Below are 19,973 nucleotides of genomic sequence, written 5' to 3'. Positions count from 1 at the left end.
TTCAGTTTTCACTGTAAGAATTGGCTTCCTTTGGAAAACTTTATTTTGTGATTAGTTAGCATACATGGCTGGTGCTTTTAGAATTAAAAAAATATTTTCAGCAGCATTTAATTATCAGGCCGTAAGTAGTTAACTTTTTATAGAGTGTGCACATATTTATAGTTTGTTGCTTTTTAATCTGCCTAGTGGAGTGTGACAATATGAACCGCTTTGACCGATCAGACAGAAATGTACGCCAGTCACAGGATGGATTTTGGAAAAGAGCACCCCAGAGGTGGAGTGGACAGGAGCATTATCACCTTAGCCACCCTGATCACTATCATCACCATGGGAAAAGTGACTTGAGCAGGTGAGTACTGCTCTAGCTGCAGCTCCACTTCTGTCCTCTGCTAATGGGACTGATAGTTCTGTCTCCAAGCTGATTTTTGCCTGGAGTTCAGGTTAGGCATGATATGTAATTGTTACAATAACTGTTCTTTTCTTAGCTGGGCTCTTTTCAGTAGCTTTATTGCAGATTTACAAATTGCATTTGCATCTATTACAAGGACTTGTAAGTTGTGCTATGACTTTGTGGGGGCGAGGGTTCTCACTTGGGCATTAATGAAGATTGACTTTGTTTATAATTTTTAAAAATAATATTGTAGAAAGTAACTACTAAGTTATTGGGTTTTTTTTTTTTTGCTTATAAGTTAAACATGTAAAATTCCACAAATACTATTAAGAGATTTGATATGACGCTAGGAGTATTTTGTATTTTAAAGCTTAAAGTAGTATGAAATTGGATCAGACCATGTAGTATAATGGGCTCACAGCCATTCATACCTGGGGTCAGAGCTTCATCTGGTATAGATTAGCTTTGCAAGCTTAGTTTATTTAATCCTGTGCACACTACAGTCTTCAGTCTAACATTTGTGAACAGGCTTGAAAACACTTTTCTGTGAGTATTCATGGATCAGGATAAATGCGCTAGTACCATACCTGGTTTGTGGTAAGCAATGACATTTTTTTTTTAATTAAAATTTTTTTGAATATCTTGTTCCACAAGGGGTTTATGTTTATCCTGAAGCATATTGTAGTGCAAATAATAAAACTGAGATGAGGAAATAATGGAGGGGAAGCATATGGTCCTCTGTACCTTCTAAAATAAGAAACAAAGTGTTGCTTAGGGTCCTTGTAGCAAAAGAAAGCAAAACTTGGCCTGTTGATACCAGATACAGAGTGTGCATATGATGGAGAATTTGTTTCTCTTGGATTTGTTCACCTTATAGGCCAAGTGCAGAGGGAGTTGTCATGTGTGTGTTCTAAGAAGAGTACTTGGGACATACACTGGACAGGTCCTGAGTGGAACAGGAACTTTCTTAGTTCTTCTTTGTTATATTTTTCTGTCTTTGCTGAACAAATTCTAGTCTAATAAAATATTCTTTAGTGGATAGGAAAAATGGGGTTCAATTAAAACCTTCTGTTGGAGTAAATAAATAGAAGGATATAATTGGGCAGTCTGGAAGAATTCATGCAGTACTTCTTCAAGGCATCAGAGAGTTGATCCTGTCAGGCAGGAGTCCGATGTAAAGATCATCTTCATCACTACTAATGGCAATCATGCTTCTCCAATCTTGATATATCTTTGAAATAAGTTAAATTAAGGCAGGTGTAGGAAGCCTAAGTAAGTCATAAGCAGTTCAGTATCAGTTACTTTTGCTTCACGGTCACTCCAGTACCTAACAGAAACAGCTAACAGAGGGTTTGTTTTGTCCAGAGAGTTTGAGTCTATCATAGCAGGGGAGGCAGGCGAAGCAGCTCGTTCTGTTAGGAACATGTGATGGAGGTTCCTCACATTACTGCGAACTAGGAATCCAAGAGTGAGCCTGGAGCTAACTACCAGGTATAAACTTCAACAGCTTAGCCATAATCATTTATTTCTACCAGACCCCCTCCTCCTACATTCTCTAGCCTCCCAGAATATCATTACCATCTGGGAACAAATAAACACAACATGAGCCTATGAGAGTCATGTCATAGTCAAACCATAAAAATGCTTATTTTTAAAATTTGTTCATTCACTTAATAAATACTCATTGGTAGTCTATATATTATACAGAACCCTATAGTCTTAAGCTGGTATGAATTTGGAGATAGTACAAGAGGTGAAAGTTGTGGATTGGTAATGACTTCTTGGACTGTTGTAGTAAAGATGATAGGAAGAATTTGCACTGATGCAGCTTAATAGTAGATATCTTAACATGGAAGATAGGAAAAGACTTGTGCATGTTCCATTTCATACAAATATGAATAGTATAAGAGTCTGTGGAGACAAGCTGTGACAATGTGTGCCTAATAAAGGGATGGAAAAGGGATGCCATGGGCACTCAGCAGCTCTTTGTGTTTGTAGTCTTACCTAGGATAGCACAGAATAAGTGGTTACTTTTGAATCAGTCTGCAGGTCTGACTGGAGACTGCCGAGGGTAGTATAGTGTCTGAAGGAGAGGAGTGAGCACTCAGCCTGGCACAAGGGAGTTGCAGAGTTTGTGTGGTCGAGTCTGGCATGTTCAGACACCCACTCTTCAAGTTTACTGTAGCTGTATTTCTTGTTGATTTGGAAGAATGAGTGACATGAATATAACTCTAGACAATAGACTATCGTATCTGCAGTTTAAGATAAAGGGAGGCAAATTTCAGCATAAAGGAGACATTACTCAGCCTATCAGAAATGAATGGGTAACATGGAGGTAATTGTCTCTGTCCTTAGAAATGGTCCAACTAAGGCTGAGTGTAATCATCTATCAGAAAAGTTAGAAAGTACACCCCTCATCCCCCAAAAGTCCAGACCCCTAAACTCTAATTCCCTACGTATTAACAGGTTAGATAAATAAAAGAATGAACAAATTAAATTGTTTAAATGGTGGCTGCAGTATGCCTTTTTATATAAATTGTGATTTCGCAGAAGTTAGAAAACATACAACATTTCCCCAAAACATGATCACAAATCCCCCTCAGAGTTTATAGACTTTAAGGCACTTGTAACTGTGAATTGTCAGTTCCTAGTGGTTGGTAGTGAGGAGAGAGATGCACACAGTGTTCTTCAGGTTGTAATCTGACTTACTGGGCATAGAGTTTTCTAAGGAGTGAGTGGTAATGCTGATAATGCTGAGACTCATAGGTTAACTGGTTCATTTTACCTTCAAGCTTCTGTGTTTGTCCTGGCTTTTCCAGGAATGCCAGAGCTATTTACAGGATGTGTCTCACAAAAAGACACCTTCCACAGCAAGCCTTGGAACTGTCATTTTCTGTCTGCACCTTAAAGTGTTAAAGAGTTTGAGAGTAGAAACCTCAAGATCTTTTTCGTATCAGGTGTACACGTCCCTCTTCCGAGTACTGGTCCCCTTTCTTTTCATGCTTAACCACTGTTGTTAGCATAGTTCACGATAGCAGTGTGTCTTAGCCCTAACTTAGGCCTGTTGGGGCATTACTGATCCATATGTTCTCTGATACTCTCATCATAATAACACTTTTTTCTTTTACCCCAGCTTATTCCACTCCTATTTTCTCCCAAGAGCCCCCCTTTCCTAAAACTTTTATGCCATATGGCGTTCTCTCTATCCTAACAAACTTACAGCCTTGTCCTCCTTGTGGTTATGCCCCTAATTACAAAAAAATCTAGCACTTACCTAAATGTATTTCTTTTACAGTAGCATTTTTATAGGTGAGATTTCTTATTTTCTAGGAGTCCTAGTATTTTCCCATTTGAAGATGGGAGAGTCTTTGTCCTCACTCTTCGTTGTCACTTCTGAATCAAGTATTTCTAAGTTGCTATTTTCATACTTGAGTCAGCTCCTTTACACTGATCCCTTTCTGTATACTTTATAAAAGTCATGGCCGCTTGGCTTACTGTCCTCCTTTATTGTAAGCTTTGATACAGCCATGAATAACTCCATTGTTATGCAAATGATTGTTTTACTTTTTCCTTAAATCTTAGGATTTTCTATTTATACTTTATGTCATCTGAGAACAGATAGTTTTACTTTTTCCTTTTCAATCTGTATAGTCTACTTTTGTGCACAATTGCTGTGGCTACATCTTTTGGCGTGGTGTTGAATAGAAGCCGATATTAAGGGGAAATATTCATCTTTTAATGTCAAGAATGGTATTGTTTTGTTTTTTTAAACATATTTTCTTTACCAATCTGAAGAGATTCTCTTCTGTTCATGCTTTGTTGAACATTTTTATCTTGATGGCATGCATATCTGGGCTTTATCTAATGCTTTTCCAGTGTCCATTGAGATGCCTTTCTCCTCCTTTCATTCTGTTAATACAGTATGTCACATGACTTTTCACTGTTGAGCCAGCCATCTAGTTCTCAAAGAATTCAGGTGCTTATGATGTGTAAATTTTACATTTCTATGGGCTGTGGATTTTTAACTACTCTTTAATACTAGTTTAGTTTTTTGAGATGGATTTGGTTTTGGTTATGAGCCATTTGGAATGAATTGCGAAGTGTTCCTTCCACTAGTATTTTGGGGAAGAGTTTGTGAGGGAATGCTACTGACTTTTAATTAGATCTGAGATTTACTTTATGGCAATATTTTTATTACTAATGTAATATCTATAGATATTCTATAGATGTTTGTTAGGTCTTAGTGTGCGTTGTTGCCCAAGTCCTTTGGTTCCTTGTTGGTCTGCTGGTTTGATGTTTGTTGCTGAAGGCAAACTTACGGAGGTACTGAATTCTCCTTTGTCACTGTATCTCGTAGGGAGGGAAGGTTGGCCAGCAACAGATTCTCAACAGTTTTTATTTACTTGGAGTGTCTTCTTTTTTAAATTCTCCTATATTTTAAAGGATTGCTTTGCTAGATGTAGAATGCTTTGCTGATAGTCTTTCTTGTAAATTTTTGACCCTTGCATAATTTTGACCCCTTGCTTCCTGATGACAAATCAACTCTTATTTAACATTTCTTCCATAGCACATGTCAATTTCCTTGCCATTTAAAGAACACTCACTTTGATTTCCAACAGATGGATTATGGTGTGTTTAGTTTTGTCTCTCCTTTAGCTTATCATCCCCTTGAGTTTCTTGGATATGTAAATTAACATTTCATTAGTTTTTGGAAATTTCTGATCAGCACTCCAGTTTATTTCCACCACTCATTTTCTCCTTCCTCTTCCCATTATCTGTCACATTAAGAATTAAGTGACTATCATTCTTCAAGAAGTTTGAAAGAGAAATAGTTAAAATAGGCAAGATACTCCAATCAGAGCTCCCCTCTCCAGGATTTGTTGTTGCTATGGCTTGTTGCCACTTTGCATTTCTGCCTGCAGTGAATGGGAGCTCCTGGTGGCCCACACCCTCACCAGCATTAGGCATTGTGCTTTGGACATTAACCATTTGGTATGTAGTGGTTTCTTGTTTTAGTTTACAATTCTCTAATTATATATAATGCTGAACATTTTTTTTTTCAGATGCTTGTTTTCCATCCATGTCTCTTCTTTGCTGAGGTGTCCAGATCTTTGCCAATTTTTAAGTTGAGTTATTTTCATATTTTTGAATTTTGAGTTCTTTGTGTATTTGAGATACTAGTCCTGTATCACATACGTGTATAGGAAATACTTTTTCTAATCTGTGGTTTTTCTAATTTTCTAAATGGTATTTTTTATTTGTAAAATTTACAGATGACTTTTAGAAATAAAGCTTTAGTACTGTTCTTCTTCCTTGGAATATGTGTGTGTGTGCACACACACATGCACGCTGTGTCTAAAACCATTTGCAAACCCAAGATACTCTAGGGTTTTTATCCTATACCATAGGAATTTTATATTTGTGCATTTTACATTGAGGTCTGTTAACTGATTTCGGATTCATTTTTATGAAGGTCATTTCTTTTGCATATAGATATCTTGTTCCTTGGTTTCATTTGTTCAAAAGGCCATCATCTATTGAATTGCCATTGCTGCTTTTTCAAAGAGGAGATGACTCCATTTATGAATCCATTTCTAGACTGTTTCCTTATTTTCATGTTTTCTCTGTTTGTTCAGCAATTCCTTACTATCGTGATTATCACAGCTTCAGATAGGAAGTCTCAAAGTTGATGAGTGTCAGTTTTGGCTGTTCTTTTTCTTATCAGATCACTTTAGTGGTATCCACAAGGTAACATTGTAGATGTAACCAACCATCTTATTAAATAAGAAACACAGAGCCGATTCAGAGAAGAAAGCCAAGAGGTCAGAACTAAGAGCCTTACCCTTCCTGCTTCAGGGATCCTCTTCAACCAAGAGAGCTCTCCGAAAAGGAGCTACTTCCTGTGTGTTTGTTTTTATAGTCTTTCTGTTCTGCCTTCTCATTGGTTGTAAATCCAAACACATGACTGCCTCATCACTGCCTGTATGTACAGCCCTCCAGGTCCTCTGTGGTATTGAGATTAAAGGCGTGTGTCTCCAATGTTGGCTGTATCCTTGAACACACAGAGATCTACCTAGCTCTGTCTACCAAGTGCTGGGATTAAAGGCGTGCGCCACCACCGCCACGCTCTTGCTATGGCTCTAATATCTCTGACCCCTGGGCAGCTTTATTTATTAACATACAATTAAAATCATATTTCAGTACAAATAAAATACCACCATATAACATCCTAGAATGTTGATGAGGATTGTGTCATCTAGCATTTAAAGAATAAAATTGTTACCATAAAACATGCATATTTAACTTCTACATGGAAGTTTTTTAGTGATGAGAAAAATATTAAAGATTAAATTTGAAATCAAAATTGTGACTCAGAAAATAAAAAAAAACTGTCATAGAGCTCACATACACACATCTGCACCTGCCAGTCTGAAGTACAAAGTTACAAATCCTCATAGTCAAGGTATTTTGAAAGTAGGGAAGAATAAGAAACTAAGTTATAGATATGCATATAATTTGGGATGATCCCTTTAAAATTATGATAATTCTTCAGTAATGTGATTGTTTTTTATTTAGGCTGGTGGGTTGGATGGCAAGTGATGCTTCAAATTCAATTTGGATTTCTAAAACAAAGATAACCACTTAAAGACATTTTTCTTCTGGCTTCTCTAAATCCTGTGGGGTTTTTTTCCCCTCTTGATTTAATTGGCTGATACATAGAACAATATTAAATGGTACTGGTGATGGTGGGCATTTATTTCTCATCCCATGCTTCTATAACTCATTATTGCCCTTGCCTACATGATTACTAGTGGAATTCTTATCTGTTACCCTGTGACTGCCCATAGGTTCTGTGACTGACATACAGCTGTCATAGATTGTGGTCACACCAGAGCCTCCGGTCTTCTGTTTTGCTATCATCTGGTTCTACTCTTAGGAATCTGTGACTGCTGGCTTGTGCACAGCTGTAGAATTAATTATCCCTGTTGAAGAACAATGGGGTGCTGTGGGTAGAGCACCCTCTTCTCATGCGTGTTTTTCACCCTCTTTATTATCTTGCTCCTGGATGTAAGCTTTCCTCTTAGAAAGTGAGTCTAGCACCTCTCTGTTGTTTCCAGGATCTCTGTCATATGTAAATAGCATCATCTCAAGACTGTCACTGCATTCCTGTCTTGCAGTCTCCCTTTAACTTTTCCATCACATGCTTGCTTTCTCTTCCCTCCATGTCTACTGCCTCCCAGCCTTCCTGGCTATGTCTGTGTTTCCCCACCAGTCTTCAGATGTTCCTCTAGTGAGGTTTAATCTTATGATCAGATGGTTTAGCAACAAAACACAATTATAAACCCAGTATGTTGATGTCCATATTTTTACAGTTGATGAAAATAAATGAAAGGGATGTGGTGGCTCCTTAGTACTCTTGACATTTCTGTTCCAAAGGAAGTTGGAAATTATTAGTAGTGTTATATTAATTTAGTTTTGTTTAATATTTAGTATATATCATGTAATATTCTAAAAACTTTAACATATTACTTCATTTAATCATTATGCCAGCCTAGAGAAGTAATTATGTTACTATTCTCATTAATTTGTAGGCAAGAAAAATGAAATATACAGAAACTATGTCGCTTGCCCTGTGTTGTATAGCTGATAAATAATAGCAGAGACTTCCACCTCAAGATCTGTGCAAGTAATTTAAGAATGAATAAAATATGACTCTGTTTTTAAAGGACTTATATTTTAATTAGCATTTTTAGTGGCTATTGTCAGCTAGAATTTGAATCTAAATCCAAGGCTAGGGCAGGCCCTTTAATGTGCCTTTTCTAGGTGGCAGGTCTTAATTCATATATCCAGTTAGTGATGAATACTTCTTTAGTCTTCTCTTGAAACTCCTGAGTTCCAGGCATAAATGGCTCTCACCTCTGTGAACCCATTCATTTTTCTGAACCCAGTGTAATCTTGTATTCATACTTGTCACGCTGTAGAGAGCTCACTAGTCCTCCTTAGTAGCTTTCCTCTCTAGTCTTTCTTTTACCCTGGGGCAAAATAATAAGGGTAGTATGTTTTTTTTTTTCTCTATTTTTTTTTTAAATTTTTATTTTGCAATACAATTCAGTTCTACATATCAGCCACAGATTCCCTTGTTCTCCCCCCTCCCGCCCCCCTCACCTTCCCCCCAGCCCGCCCCCATTCCAATCTCCTCCAGGGCAAAGCCTTCCCCACAGACTGAGATCAACCTGGTGGACTCAGTCCAGGTAGGTCCAGTCCCCTCCTCCCAGGCCGAGCCAAGGGACCCTGCATAGGCCCCAGGTTACAAACAGCCAACTCATGCAATGAGCACAGGACCCGGTCCCACTGCCTGGATGCCTCCCAAACAGATCAGGCCAATCAACTGTCTCACCCACTCAGAGGGCCTGATTCAGTTGGTGACCCCTCAGCCATTGGTTCATAGTTCATGTGTTTCCGTTCATTTGGGACCCCAAGAAAGACACAGGGATCGCCCAATGACAGAGAAATGGAATGAGATCTACATGAACAGCCTGGACATGAGTGGGGGTAGTGAAGGGCGAGGGTCGAGGGAAAGAGAGCTTGGGGGAGCGGGAGATCCCAGCTGGATCAACAGCAGAGAGGGAGAACAAGGAATAGGAGACCATGGTAAATGAAGACCACATGAGAATAGGAAGAAGCAAAGTGCTAGAGAGGCCCACAGAAATCCACAAAGATACCCCCACAACAGACTGCTGGCAATGGTCGAGGGTAGTATGTTTTTAACGAGGACAATTTTTAGAATCTCTTTAATTTATCCTTTGACAGTTTCATACATGCATGCAGCATATGTTAGTCATGTCTACTCCAGTACTCCACTCCTACCTGCTCCTCATGGATTCCCTAACAATTCCCCCTCTCAACTTAATTTATTTTCCTTTCTTCCTCCTCCTCTTTTTTCTTCTTCCTCCTCCTCTTTTTTTCTTTTTCTTCTTTTTTAAAATAACCCCTGAGCCCAGTTAGTGCTGTTGGCATGAACATGGGTGTGAAGCTATCTACTGGAATCGTGGCAACTTAACATCAGTCAAACCCTAAAGAAAAATGGCTTTGCCTTCCCTACAGCCATCAATTGCAAATAGCTCCTTAGCTAGGGGTGGAGTCTCATGAGCCCTTCCCCAGTCCCTACTGGAATGCTGACATGTTTGATTTTGTGCAGGTAACCATAGCTCCTGTGAATTCATGAGTGCTGTGGTCACGTCCTGTCCACAAGACAGCATTCCACACATCCGTCTCCGTCCTCCAGCCCTTGCGTTCTCTCTCCCCTCCTCTTCTGCAGAGCCTTTGCAGGGTTGATATGTATGTCCTGTTAGGACTGAGCTCAGCCATCACTCCTAGCACTGTGACCAGTTGTGCATCTCCCGTTGTCTGCTACTCACTACAGTACGAAGCTTCTGACCGAGGGTGAGAGCAACAGTAATTATCAGTGTTAACAGATATTTGGAAGGTAGTTTGACTACATGTCCACTTAGCAGAACAATAGTAGTAGGTTCCACCCTATGACCTCTACAGCCATGGGCTTTTGACCAGATTTATTGTACCAGGCATGAATTCTCTCCTGTGGAACAGGCCTTGATTCCAATTAGAAGGCTGTTAGCCACCTCATAACTGTCAGACGCTGCACCAGTGGGCACATGGTTCCTGACAGGTCAGTATTTTAGCATGCAGGGCCTGCCACAGAATAAGTCCACTGATTAACATTTTACTCTAGTAACCAGGTCTGGCTAGCAGGGAAGAAGTTTCCAGGTCAGCTCCAGCTTGATGTGTTTTTTTTTTTTTTTTTTTTGTCCTACAACCAAAGTGTGTTGTGTCTTCAGCAACTGGATCTTGCCATCAGGTTATAGTGTGGTAACAAGAATAATGGTAATTAATAGCCTGTATTGTTTTGTGAACCTCTGCACCTCCCTAACTCACAGGGAGAGGTATCCCATACCTGTTACTGAGATTTTCATTTAATAATTCATTTCTTCTTAAGGAAGCATTACCTACTGTCTTAGGGTTTCTCCTGCTGTGAAGAGACACCTGTGACCACTGCAACTCATATAAAGGAGAAACATTTAATTGTAGTACTTACATTTTCAGAGGGTTAGTCCATTATCATCATGGTGTAGCATGGTGACATGCAGGCAGACATGGTGCTGGAGATGGAGCTGAGAGTCCTATATCTTGCCTTGTAGGCAACAGGAAGTGGTCTCTCTCACTGGGTGTGGCTTAAGTATATATGAGACCTCAAAGCCCGCCCCCACAGTGACACACTTCCTCCAACAAGGCCACACCTCCTAATAGTGCCACTGCCTTTGGGGGCCATTTTCTTTCAAACTAGCACACCTACCCACTCAAGGTACCTCCATTTAACCTGCCCCCCCCCCACACACATTTACAAAGTAATAGGTTTGCATGTGACTTTTTAATGCATCCTTTGTTTTGGTTAATCCTCTCTACACATTTCTTCCTGTTCTCTCAACGCTTGTCATACCCATATTTTGCTTGCATGTATGTATGTGTACCATATGTGTATTGTACCTTAGGCCTGCAGAGCGTAGAATGTGGCCAAGGATCCTTTGGAACTGGAGTTATGGATTGTTATGAGAACGTGTGTGCTGGGAATTACCCAGGTCCTCTGCAAGAACAAAAGTTCCCTTATCCACTGAGCCATCTCTCTAGCCCTAAATCATAATTTTTAAAGAGTGCTTTTTTTCCCATGTCATAGCGATAGAATTTTAAAATCTTAGAGCTGAATGTTTAAAAAAACAAAACAAACAAACAAACAAACAAAAAACTGGTATTTAAAAATCCATTCTTCTTACTCATTTAGTACCAGGCAGTAATAGCAGTAAATCCCTATGCACATCAAAGGAATAAGAATTTAGTCTTTTCTTCATGAAGTGTACAATTTGCCAGGCATGAAAAACATACCCAGTGTATTGTGGTGTATACTCAAAGAGGACACAGTACTGAGCTCTATAAAATTACCTGTAGTAGCACAATGGTCCTACCTTAGGGGATTAAGGAAGCTTTCCCAGAAGGAAGTATAAGCTGACTGCAGATGAGAAGTTGCTGATGTGTATGAGTGGAGGGAGGGCAGGATGTGTGGACCAGCAAGAATCACTGAAAAAATGAGTATGTCCTTTAGAAATGAGGGACACTTTGTAGTGTACTTTGGGAATTATGGGTAATGAGCTGTTAAGTGTATGTAGGAGCCGGGCGGTGGTGGCGCACGCCTTTAATCTCAACACTCGGGAGGTAGAGACAGGCGGATCTCTGTGAGTTCGAGGCCAGCTTGGACTAGAGTGAGTTCCAGGAAAGGTGCAAAGCTACACAGAGAAACCCTGTCTCGAAAAACAAACAAACAAACAAAAACAGAAATGTGCGTAGGGAGGTAGTTTGGGGAAAGAGGTTGAAGAAGAAACTGGAGTCTGTCTGTCACAAGCCATTTGAGAGTCTCCTTTTACTTTGAGCAGTTGCCCTTCTCTCTCCCCCTGTGAAGCCTTAGCCTTTCATTTCAAACTGTAACTTCCTGCTTTGCAGTCTGTCCTAAGATGTCACTACCCTAGGGGTATCCCCAGTTCTGTGCCGTTACTCCCTCACGTGCAGCTGTTTTCATGTCTGCTACTTACGTGCCGGGTTTTTCTCTTAATTCTTGTTGGTAGGTTCTCACTAGTAGATGTTTTTCATCGGAGTGGAGTCATAGATGGGTAAAATCATACTAATCTACTGATGTTTGAAATCTTAAAATTCATAATTTAAAATTCAAAATTGATGAAAATATATATAATTATAGCATCAAATAAAATATTATTTATGAATAGTTTAACAATTCATGAAGATTTTTGACTTGGGTTAGAACAACATCAGTGGAATTTGAGTTAGTAGTTTCAGAGAAAAACAGTCTTATGAAAATGTCCTACAATAAATATTGAGAAAAATTTGGGAATATTTGTTGAAAAATAGAGGCTTAAGTAGATACTATATATTTCTCTTCATGATGGTTGAAATCCAACACACTGATTTTACATATTTAATACACAGAATTTAGCTTTATTTCTAATATGTGAGCATGGCCATCATATTGGAGAAATCATTTCTTAGTGTACTATGTTAAATATTGAGATTTCATGTATTTGTCATACTTTAATAACCACCTGCAATTATGTGCAGTGTAGATACAGTAACTTTAAAGCTATCAGTTCTGGTTAATACATTATATTTTACTTTCCTATGAAATATATTATCCTTAGTTTTTCTCTTATTCTCCATGGATATTATGGGATGAAAGAGAAATTCAACTTTTTTCACTCTTAGTTTTTGAGATGGGTTTCGCTTTGTAGCTCAAGAAGGCCTTGTTTTCCCATTCTTCTTGCCTCAGGTCTGTGATTCCAAGCATAAACGTTAATACTACATCTGGCTAGAAGTTTTAAAGATAAACTTTTTTTTTTTTGAGACGGGTTTTCATGGAACTCAGGCTGGCCTCAAACTTGCTGTGTAGCTAAGGAGGATAACCTTAAACTCCTAATCCTCTGGTCTTTACCTCTTGAGTGATGGGATTATAGGACTGGACCACACACCCAGCTTATGTGGGGACGAGAATCAAGCCCAGGGTGTTGTGAATGCTAGGCAAGCACTCTAGTCATGGCTCAAAGAGTAGGTTTTGATTTTTTTTTTTTTTTTTTTTTTTTTTTTTTGGTTTTTCGAGACAGGGTTTCTCTGTGTAGCTTTGCGCCTTTCCTGGAACTCACTTGGTAGCCCAGGCTGGCCTCGAACTCACAGAGATCCGCCTGGCTCTGCCTCCCGAGTGCTGGGATTAAAGGCGTGCGCCACCACCGCCCGGCTTAGGTTTTGATTTTTTTACTGTAGTTTGAGATTAGGAAATATTTGGTGTACATTAGATTTGTAAACCTTGCATAAACTGTTATTAATTAGTAAAGATGATTTATTAGCAGAATAACTTCATTAGCTTTAACTGATGGGACATTGAAGTGATGCTAGTCTTACGTGTGTCTACATTGGAAACTATTGTGGCTTCATTACTTAGCTATGGATCTAGAACAGTGTGCCATTTAAGACGCCACCCCAAGTCAGAAGCTGAAGAGGTGAGCATAGTTCTAACAGCTAGACCTTGTCAAGAGTATTTTCTTTTTCTTTTGACTCTTCAGGAAGGTTTATTCATCTAATGTGTGAAACACGTGAAGTGAGTGGAGTTAGGCAATCATAGAAGATAACAATTTTACTAACAGCTGAAGGGATTGCATTTTTTACTGGGAACATTCAGTGACTGAAATGAGTACAAAGGCGTTGTGGAACTGATTTGTAAAGATTGCTACAATAATGCTGTACATTTCTTTCTTTCTTTCTTCTTAAATTGTATATCTTTTCCTTCCTTCTTCCCCACCCTTCCAGAGGCTCTCCTTATAGAGAATCCCCTTTGGGTCATTTTGAAAGCTATGGAGGGACCCCCTTTTTCCAGGCTCAGAAGATGTTTGTAGATGTGCCAGACAACACAGTGATACTGGATGAGATGACCCTCCGGCACATGGTCCAGGACTGCACAGCTGTAAAAACTCAGTTACTCAAACTCAAACGTCTGTTGCATCAGGTGAGTATGTAATGATTACTCCAGCTCCACCTTGAACACAAATTGGCTTTTTAAAAAAGTTACTTGTGTTTCTAACATGTTTAGTTTTTGGTAGAAACAAAGCCTATAAATAGTACATGCTTTGAGTTTATCTCCAACACCATAAGACAAAAAGAGAAAGAACACAGAACTCTTGTTAGAGATGAAAAGAAAGCTTAGCATAGACAATACTTCTATTATAAGGTTGCTGAAAGATTAGAAGTGTAGTGGTTAATTGAACAGTCTGTTACCAGAAACGTGCTGGGTATTCAGTAACTAATGTAATTTCTGCTTAATGGCATACAGGATTCCTTTGATTTGTGTTTGAGACTTTCAGTACCTGTTTTCTTTAGAGAGTCTAGACCCACAGTAGCAATAGGGCTTGAGCGAAGTCACAGGATATGCTGATGGAAAGTCTCAGTTTGTGATTTAAGAGTACCTTCTTTGTGTAAATATTTAGTGTTAGCAGATAAACAAGGAATGGACTACCAATTTTAAACTGTGCATAGCTTTTATGTGGTTTTAAATCTATTTTTTTGCCTTTGGTATTCTAGCCATATTTAAAAACCGTGGTTGAGAAAGAACAGTTTGACCTCTCTCAGTTTGCTGTCTGGGTCACCTTTCTCAGGATTGTATGTCTTTGCATCATATGAACAGGGCTGAAGTCTTAGAATTCCTTTTGGCCACCAAAACCAGACTCATCTGTTTGCTCAGTAAAGGCTAGCTGAAAGTAAAGCAAGGCTCCTAACAGTTGACTCTGAGAGTAACAATTCTTTGTAATGTATGTTGTTTCATGTTTCTTGGTTCTGGCTTTTCTGGACTACTATGGCTTTTGAATACTTATTGAAAAGAAGCTTTGTATACTGAGCCTGGGGAAAAGAGGATAGAAAGTGTCCTTTTGGAATCTGTGGTGCTTGGACTCCTCCTAAGCATACAAGAATTCTATGGTGGAAATGTCCAGACATAAAGATTTCAACTTAGATAAACTGTAACTACCAGATAGTCTTTGCTCCATAGTGTTTCTTTGCTGGCTGGTCTGAGAGGAAGATTTTCTGGTCATGAGTTTTAGTTTCAAAGGTACAGTGCAGTAGAAAAGGGTAGGAAATAGCTAAAATATACTAAATACCTTTTGTGAGCTAGTCATTGTTTTAGGGTATATTCCTCAATGATGAAGCATTATTAAATACCAACTGATAAGACCAGGCCCTGTCCAGTAATAAAGTATGGATGATATCTGAGAAGAGGGTGCATTGGCAGCTGGTGACCAGTATCATAGGGATTGTCTTCTTTGAAGAACTTCATGTATGTGAAGCTGTGAAGCCCTGAGTGCTTCTTTTCTGTCCCTATAGTCTCTAATGTTAGGGAGTTCACATTGACCAAATGGACTTGTTCTTTATGTAGTGAAAACAAAATTGTGAGGTTAAAATTGCAGAAGATTTTTAGGATATCTTTAGAGTTTTCCAGCTGCAAAATAAATTAAAAACTGCTATCTAAGATTTTATATAACTGTCTCTTACATTTTTTCTTTAATTAAAAAATACTTATTATTATTATTATTATTATTATTATGTTTGTGTAAGTAATATGTATGTGTCTGTGTGGCTGCAGGGTGTGGGTGTATGATCATGTCTGTGTGGTGACCAGAGGGTTACTTTCAGGAATTGGCTCCATCCTTATCACGATGGTTCCAGGGGTCGAACTCAGATCATCTTTACTTCCTGAGACATCTTGCTGCCCTCTTTTAATTTTACTTAAAAAAAAAAATCATCATGAAGCCTATACGTGGTTTTTAGAAGCTCACATGCTGTGTGATGGCTTAATCAAAAATATGGAATAGATTTTTAATCACTTTTTATACCTCAGTCAGCCTATTGGATAAACAGGTTATGTTGTATGACCATAGTTTTCGTAGTTCCATTATGCATGACTTCATTTTGCCATAGACTGGAGATATATCCACTGTTTCCTGGATAGTACATATCCTTTTGCCTGGTACATGCCCTCAGTTTGCTGGAGTATATCCTTAATTTATTTCTTAACAGAGGATGAATATACATTTTTAGTTACTTCATAAAGAAAAATCTTTTTATTCTGTACTCATATTTGATTGATATTATAGCTTATAATTTTGAAAAAATTTGGCTGAAATCAAAGTAAGAAAAAATAGAAAATGTTGTTTTTCTAAGATCCTGTTTTAGCTATTCTGAAGTATACTGCATTCTGACCCCATTTTTCATTGTGTTTTGCCTTAAAAAAATCTGACTGGGTGTTAGTGGTACACACCTTTAATCCCAGCACTTGGGAGGCAGAAGCAGGCTGATCTCTGAGTTTGAAGCCAGTCTGATCTACAGAGTGACTTCCAGGATAGCTAGAGCTACACAGGGAAACCTTGTCTCAAACAAAACAAAACAAAACAAAAATCTGTTCAAGAGATTGAAGATCCTTTAATTTTTACATGCTTTGGTTTCAAGGTGATTTTCAGTGTTAATTTATTGTAGTTGGTTTCCAAGCTGTCTCAGCAGTTACTGAGTTTTTTAATGAATTCTTTTGGAGTCCATACAGTGTGACATGTTGTTAAGTTATGACTACAGTTATTTTCTGTTGTGTTTCTGGAGTTTTTAGTAATCAGAAACTAGGATTTCCAAATTCTCATAATCTTTTATTTCATCTACATTACCATTTTGGGGGAATTGACTATGCTTTTGGTATATTTCCCTAATTTTATGTTCCAGTTCTGTTTTTATTTAGATATTTGCAATATTTCAGTTTCTCAAGCTTTATTGTATATTGTAGCATGAATTGTTAGAAGGTCTTATTAATAAAAACAAACCAGTTCCAGTTATTGGGGTGAATGCTGGAAGATCAGAGAGAACAAGCCACAGCTTCCTCACCTCGCCCATTCCTCAGCTGATCCTGTTTCTTCAGACTGGATGCCTCTGAGTCCTCATCCAAATGGATCTCAGCTGAACTGCTGCTAAAAGCTTAAAAGCTTAAAAGGGACTCTAGTTCCTGGTTTTCATGCCTTATATACCTTTCTGCTTCCTGCCATCACTTCCAGGGATTAAAGGCATGAGTCATCATGCCTGGCTGTTTCCAGTGTGGCTTTGAACTCACAGAGATCTGGATGGACCTCTGCCTCCAGAATGCTAGGATTAAAGGTGTGTGTGCCACCATTTTCTGGCCTCTATACCTGTCTAGTGACTGCTCTGTTCTCTGACCCCAGATAAGTTTATTAAGGTACACAACATATTGGGGGACACAACATCACCACAGTATATAGTTCCTTGTTCATACAAACCAGTTATTGATTTTTCAAGAGCCATATTCAGTAAACAGCTTTCTGGTCTACTTTATTAATAGTTCAGAGAGCATTTTTTTATTATATCTTTTTAAAAGGATCAGTTTTTGTTTATTTTGGTTTGTCTTTTCTGATCTTACTTTAAACATATAATGATATCTATTATTATTTATTAGTATTTGAAAGTGAGGAATTAAAAGTTAACTTTGGACTTTGCACTTGGACCAGGTTTGCTAATTAGCTGGTCTTCATTTTAAGGTGGTGGGTGGGTGGATGCAGTGGTCCTCAGCAACAGATAAAGGGTTTTTCTTTCTAGTCTATAGCATCTTCATAGAAGAAACCTCTGATTTTTGCTTAGGAGAAAAATGAAATTTCTGTTAATTTCCTTTGTCACTTGATCAAAATAGCCTACAGAAACAACTTGGCTTGCAGATTATAGACCATCATGATAGGGGATGCACGGTGGAGCAGTAAGTTCGTGGCAGCAGATTGTGCGCTAGAGGCTTCTTCTCTGTCAGCAGGTTAATGCCAGAGCCAGACACAAGCTAACCTTCTGAGGCTCACCTCTGTCACCACCTTCCACCACTTAGTCCCCTCCTCAGCATTCACCCTTGGTTAAAACAGTGCCACGGGAGGCAAATATGAACCCATGTGGGATAGTTTGGATTCATTCTGTAGCATCTGGACATATTAATTTTATTTATTATGCAGAATTTCATTAAATTTTCACATTAATACATTCTTTTTGGTGGAGGGAGGCAGGCAGGGGCTTCTTTATGTGGCTTTGGCTGTCCTGAAACTCACCTTACAGGCCAGGCTGATCTTGAACTCACAGAGATCTGCCTGCCTCTGCTTCCCAAATGTGAAACACATAAGAGAAGTAAGAGGAAAGAACCAGAAGAATTAGAAGTTGGGCATTCTTAAGAAAAAGAGTGGTCTGTCTCATTAGTGGTCTAAGCACAGGGCACAGGAGGTAAGAAGAAGAAAAGCAGGGATTGTTCTGCCCAGTGTCTTTGTCTCTGAGGCCCGATGCACATGGTCAAGGAAAGCCCTGAAGGGACAGTGTGGAGTGAAGCATGTGAAGGGGGCTCCCTCCACCCTCTTTGCCATCCACCCCTCCCATCCTCACTCCTGTTTCATTTTCTTAAGGTGCTGGGGTTCACATCCATGACTTTGCACTGTGTTAGGCAAGTGCTGTACCATCGGGCCACACTACCAGCTCTTGGAATCTGTTGTGTGAAAGTCCTGTTTATGAGTTTGGACAATGTCTTCCTTTCCATATGTGTTTAAAATTGTTAACTGGTGAACTTGGCCTTTACCCCATTTTTATTTGTTGTTGTGCACAGCTGAGGGTCACTTTATACTTTAAATAGGACTTTTGTACACCTCATTCTTCAGCTCTTATGGGACATGAAGGACAGTAGCTGTGATCTCACCTTGATAGCCAGAAATGGAGACCTTGAGATTTGTCTCTTGGGGTCACACGTGTGTGTGTGTGTGTGTGTGTGTGTGTAGAGTGCACTTTTAAGCTATGGCTTTGCATTTCATTGTTTTAAGTTAATATTTTGTATGTTTTATTGCACAATTTATGGAATCTTGATGGTATTTTTAAGTCCTGAACTTGGAGAGTATGGGAATATGACGAAAAAAATATAATGATGCCTTTAATTTCCTGTAGCCTGCTTCAAAGGCTTTTGGCTGGAGCATAGTACACATGTGGGAGTGCTTATCTTATTGGGTTTTCACACATGGAAATGTCTTTTGTGGTTAGCACCCATCCAGAAGTAGAGCACTAACTGAACAGAATTTATGCTACAGTTCATTACTCTGTTTTAACTGGGACTGTTTATTTGGTTCTGAAAAAGTCAGTCTGTTCGCCTGTTTTGAACTTGGAAATGAAGTGAAACCATGTAATAGTCCTATCTGACGTCTTTTATCGACACTGTATTTATGAGTCATTGTTTATGTTTTGTGCCAATGCTCAGTGCTGTTGAATATTGTATTATACAGGTATTTCATTGTTTTACAGTTGACAGGCATTGGGCAGGTTTCCAGTTTGGATTTTTGTGACAAGTGCCACTGCAGTGTCCTAGCACGTGTCTTTGGACAAACATATTTATGCACTCTTGTTTTTTTTGTACCTGAGTGGAATGACTGAGTCTATCATGAAGCATGTTGGCATCCAGTTCTAGGAGACATTCCAGTGGTTTCCTGAGACGTTGTGCATGTCGCTGTCATCTTCTCATGAGTTCCTTTGCTTTTATCATATTACCACATTCAGCTCTGTTTCGATCTTGGAACAGGAAATGAAGAATTTAAGATAGAGTAATGGAAAAACACCATAATACTTTTTTGTGACATTTTATTTGGGTTGCAGTATATTTGGTCTCTATGATTCATGCCCTGTCTCCTCTGGGATGCTTGTCTTCAGAATAAAATAAAAGAATATGCAATAGTTTTTATGAAATGCCAACTGTGATATATAACTCTTATGTTCCATATTTCCTGTCACTCCAATATTGAGAAATAACCAGGAATTTTTCTTCTCCCTCTGTGTGTTTGTGTTTCTGGGCACGTGTATATTAATGCACCATGCACATAAGTATTTAGGGGCAGGCAAAGAAAATAGTGAG

At 38.8% G+C, this 19,973-nt stretch overlaps 1 protein-coding gene across 6 annotated transcripts in view; it reads left to right on the top strand.

Annotated features, from left to right (window-relative positions):
• The window catches only part of Ccser2 (coiled-coil serine rich protein 2), a 132,804-nt gene that overhangs the window by 77,806 nt on the left and 35,025 nt on the right, over positions 1-19,973 (top strand). For 5 of the 6 annotated variants that reach the window (XM_059274154.1, XM_059274158.1, XM_059274159.1 and 2 more), the window contains 2 exons: positions 187-349; positions 13,829-14,024. In XM_059274154.1, the coding sequence (XP_059130137.1) occupies positions 187-349; positions 13,829-14,024 (359 nt within the window). Of the gene's footprint in view, positions 1-186; positions 350-13,828; positions 14,025-19,973 lie in introns of those variants that run through there. The other variant, XM_059274157.1, reaches the window with a different exon arrangement.

Source organism: Peromyscus eremicus, chromosome 9 (genome assembly GCF_949786415.1).
Source record: "Peromyscus eremicus chromosome 9, PerEre_H2_v1, whole genome shotgun sequence".
NCBI lineage: Eukaryota > Metazoa > Chordata > Mammalia > Rodentia > Cricetidae > Peromyscus > Peromyscus eremicus.
This window is presented reverse-complemented; position numbering and strand designations above follow the sequence as displayed.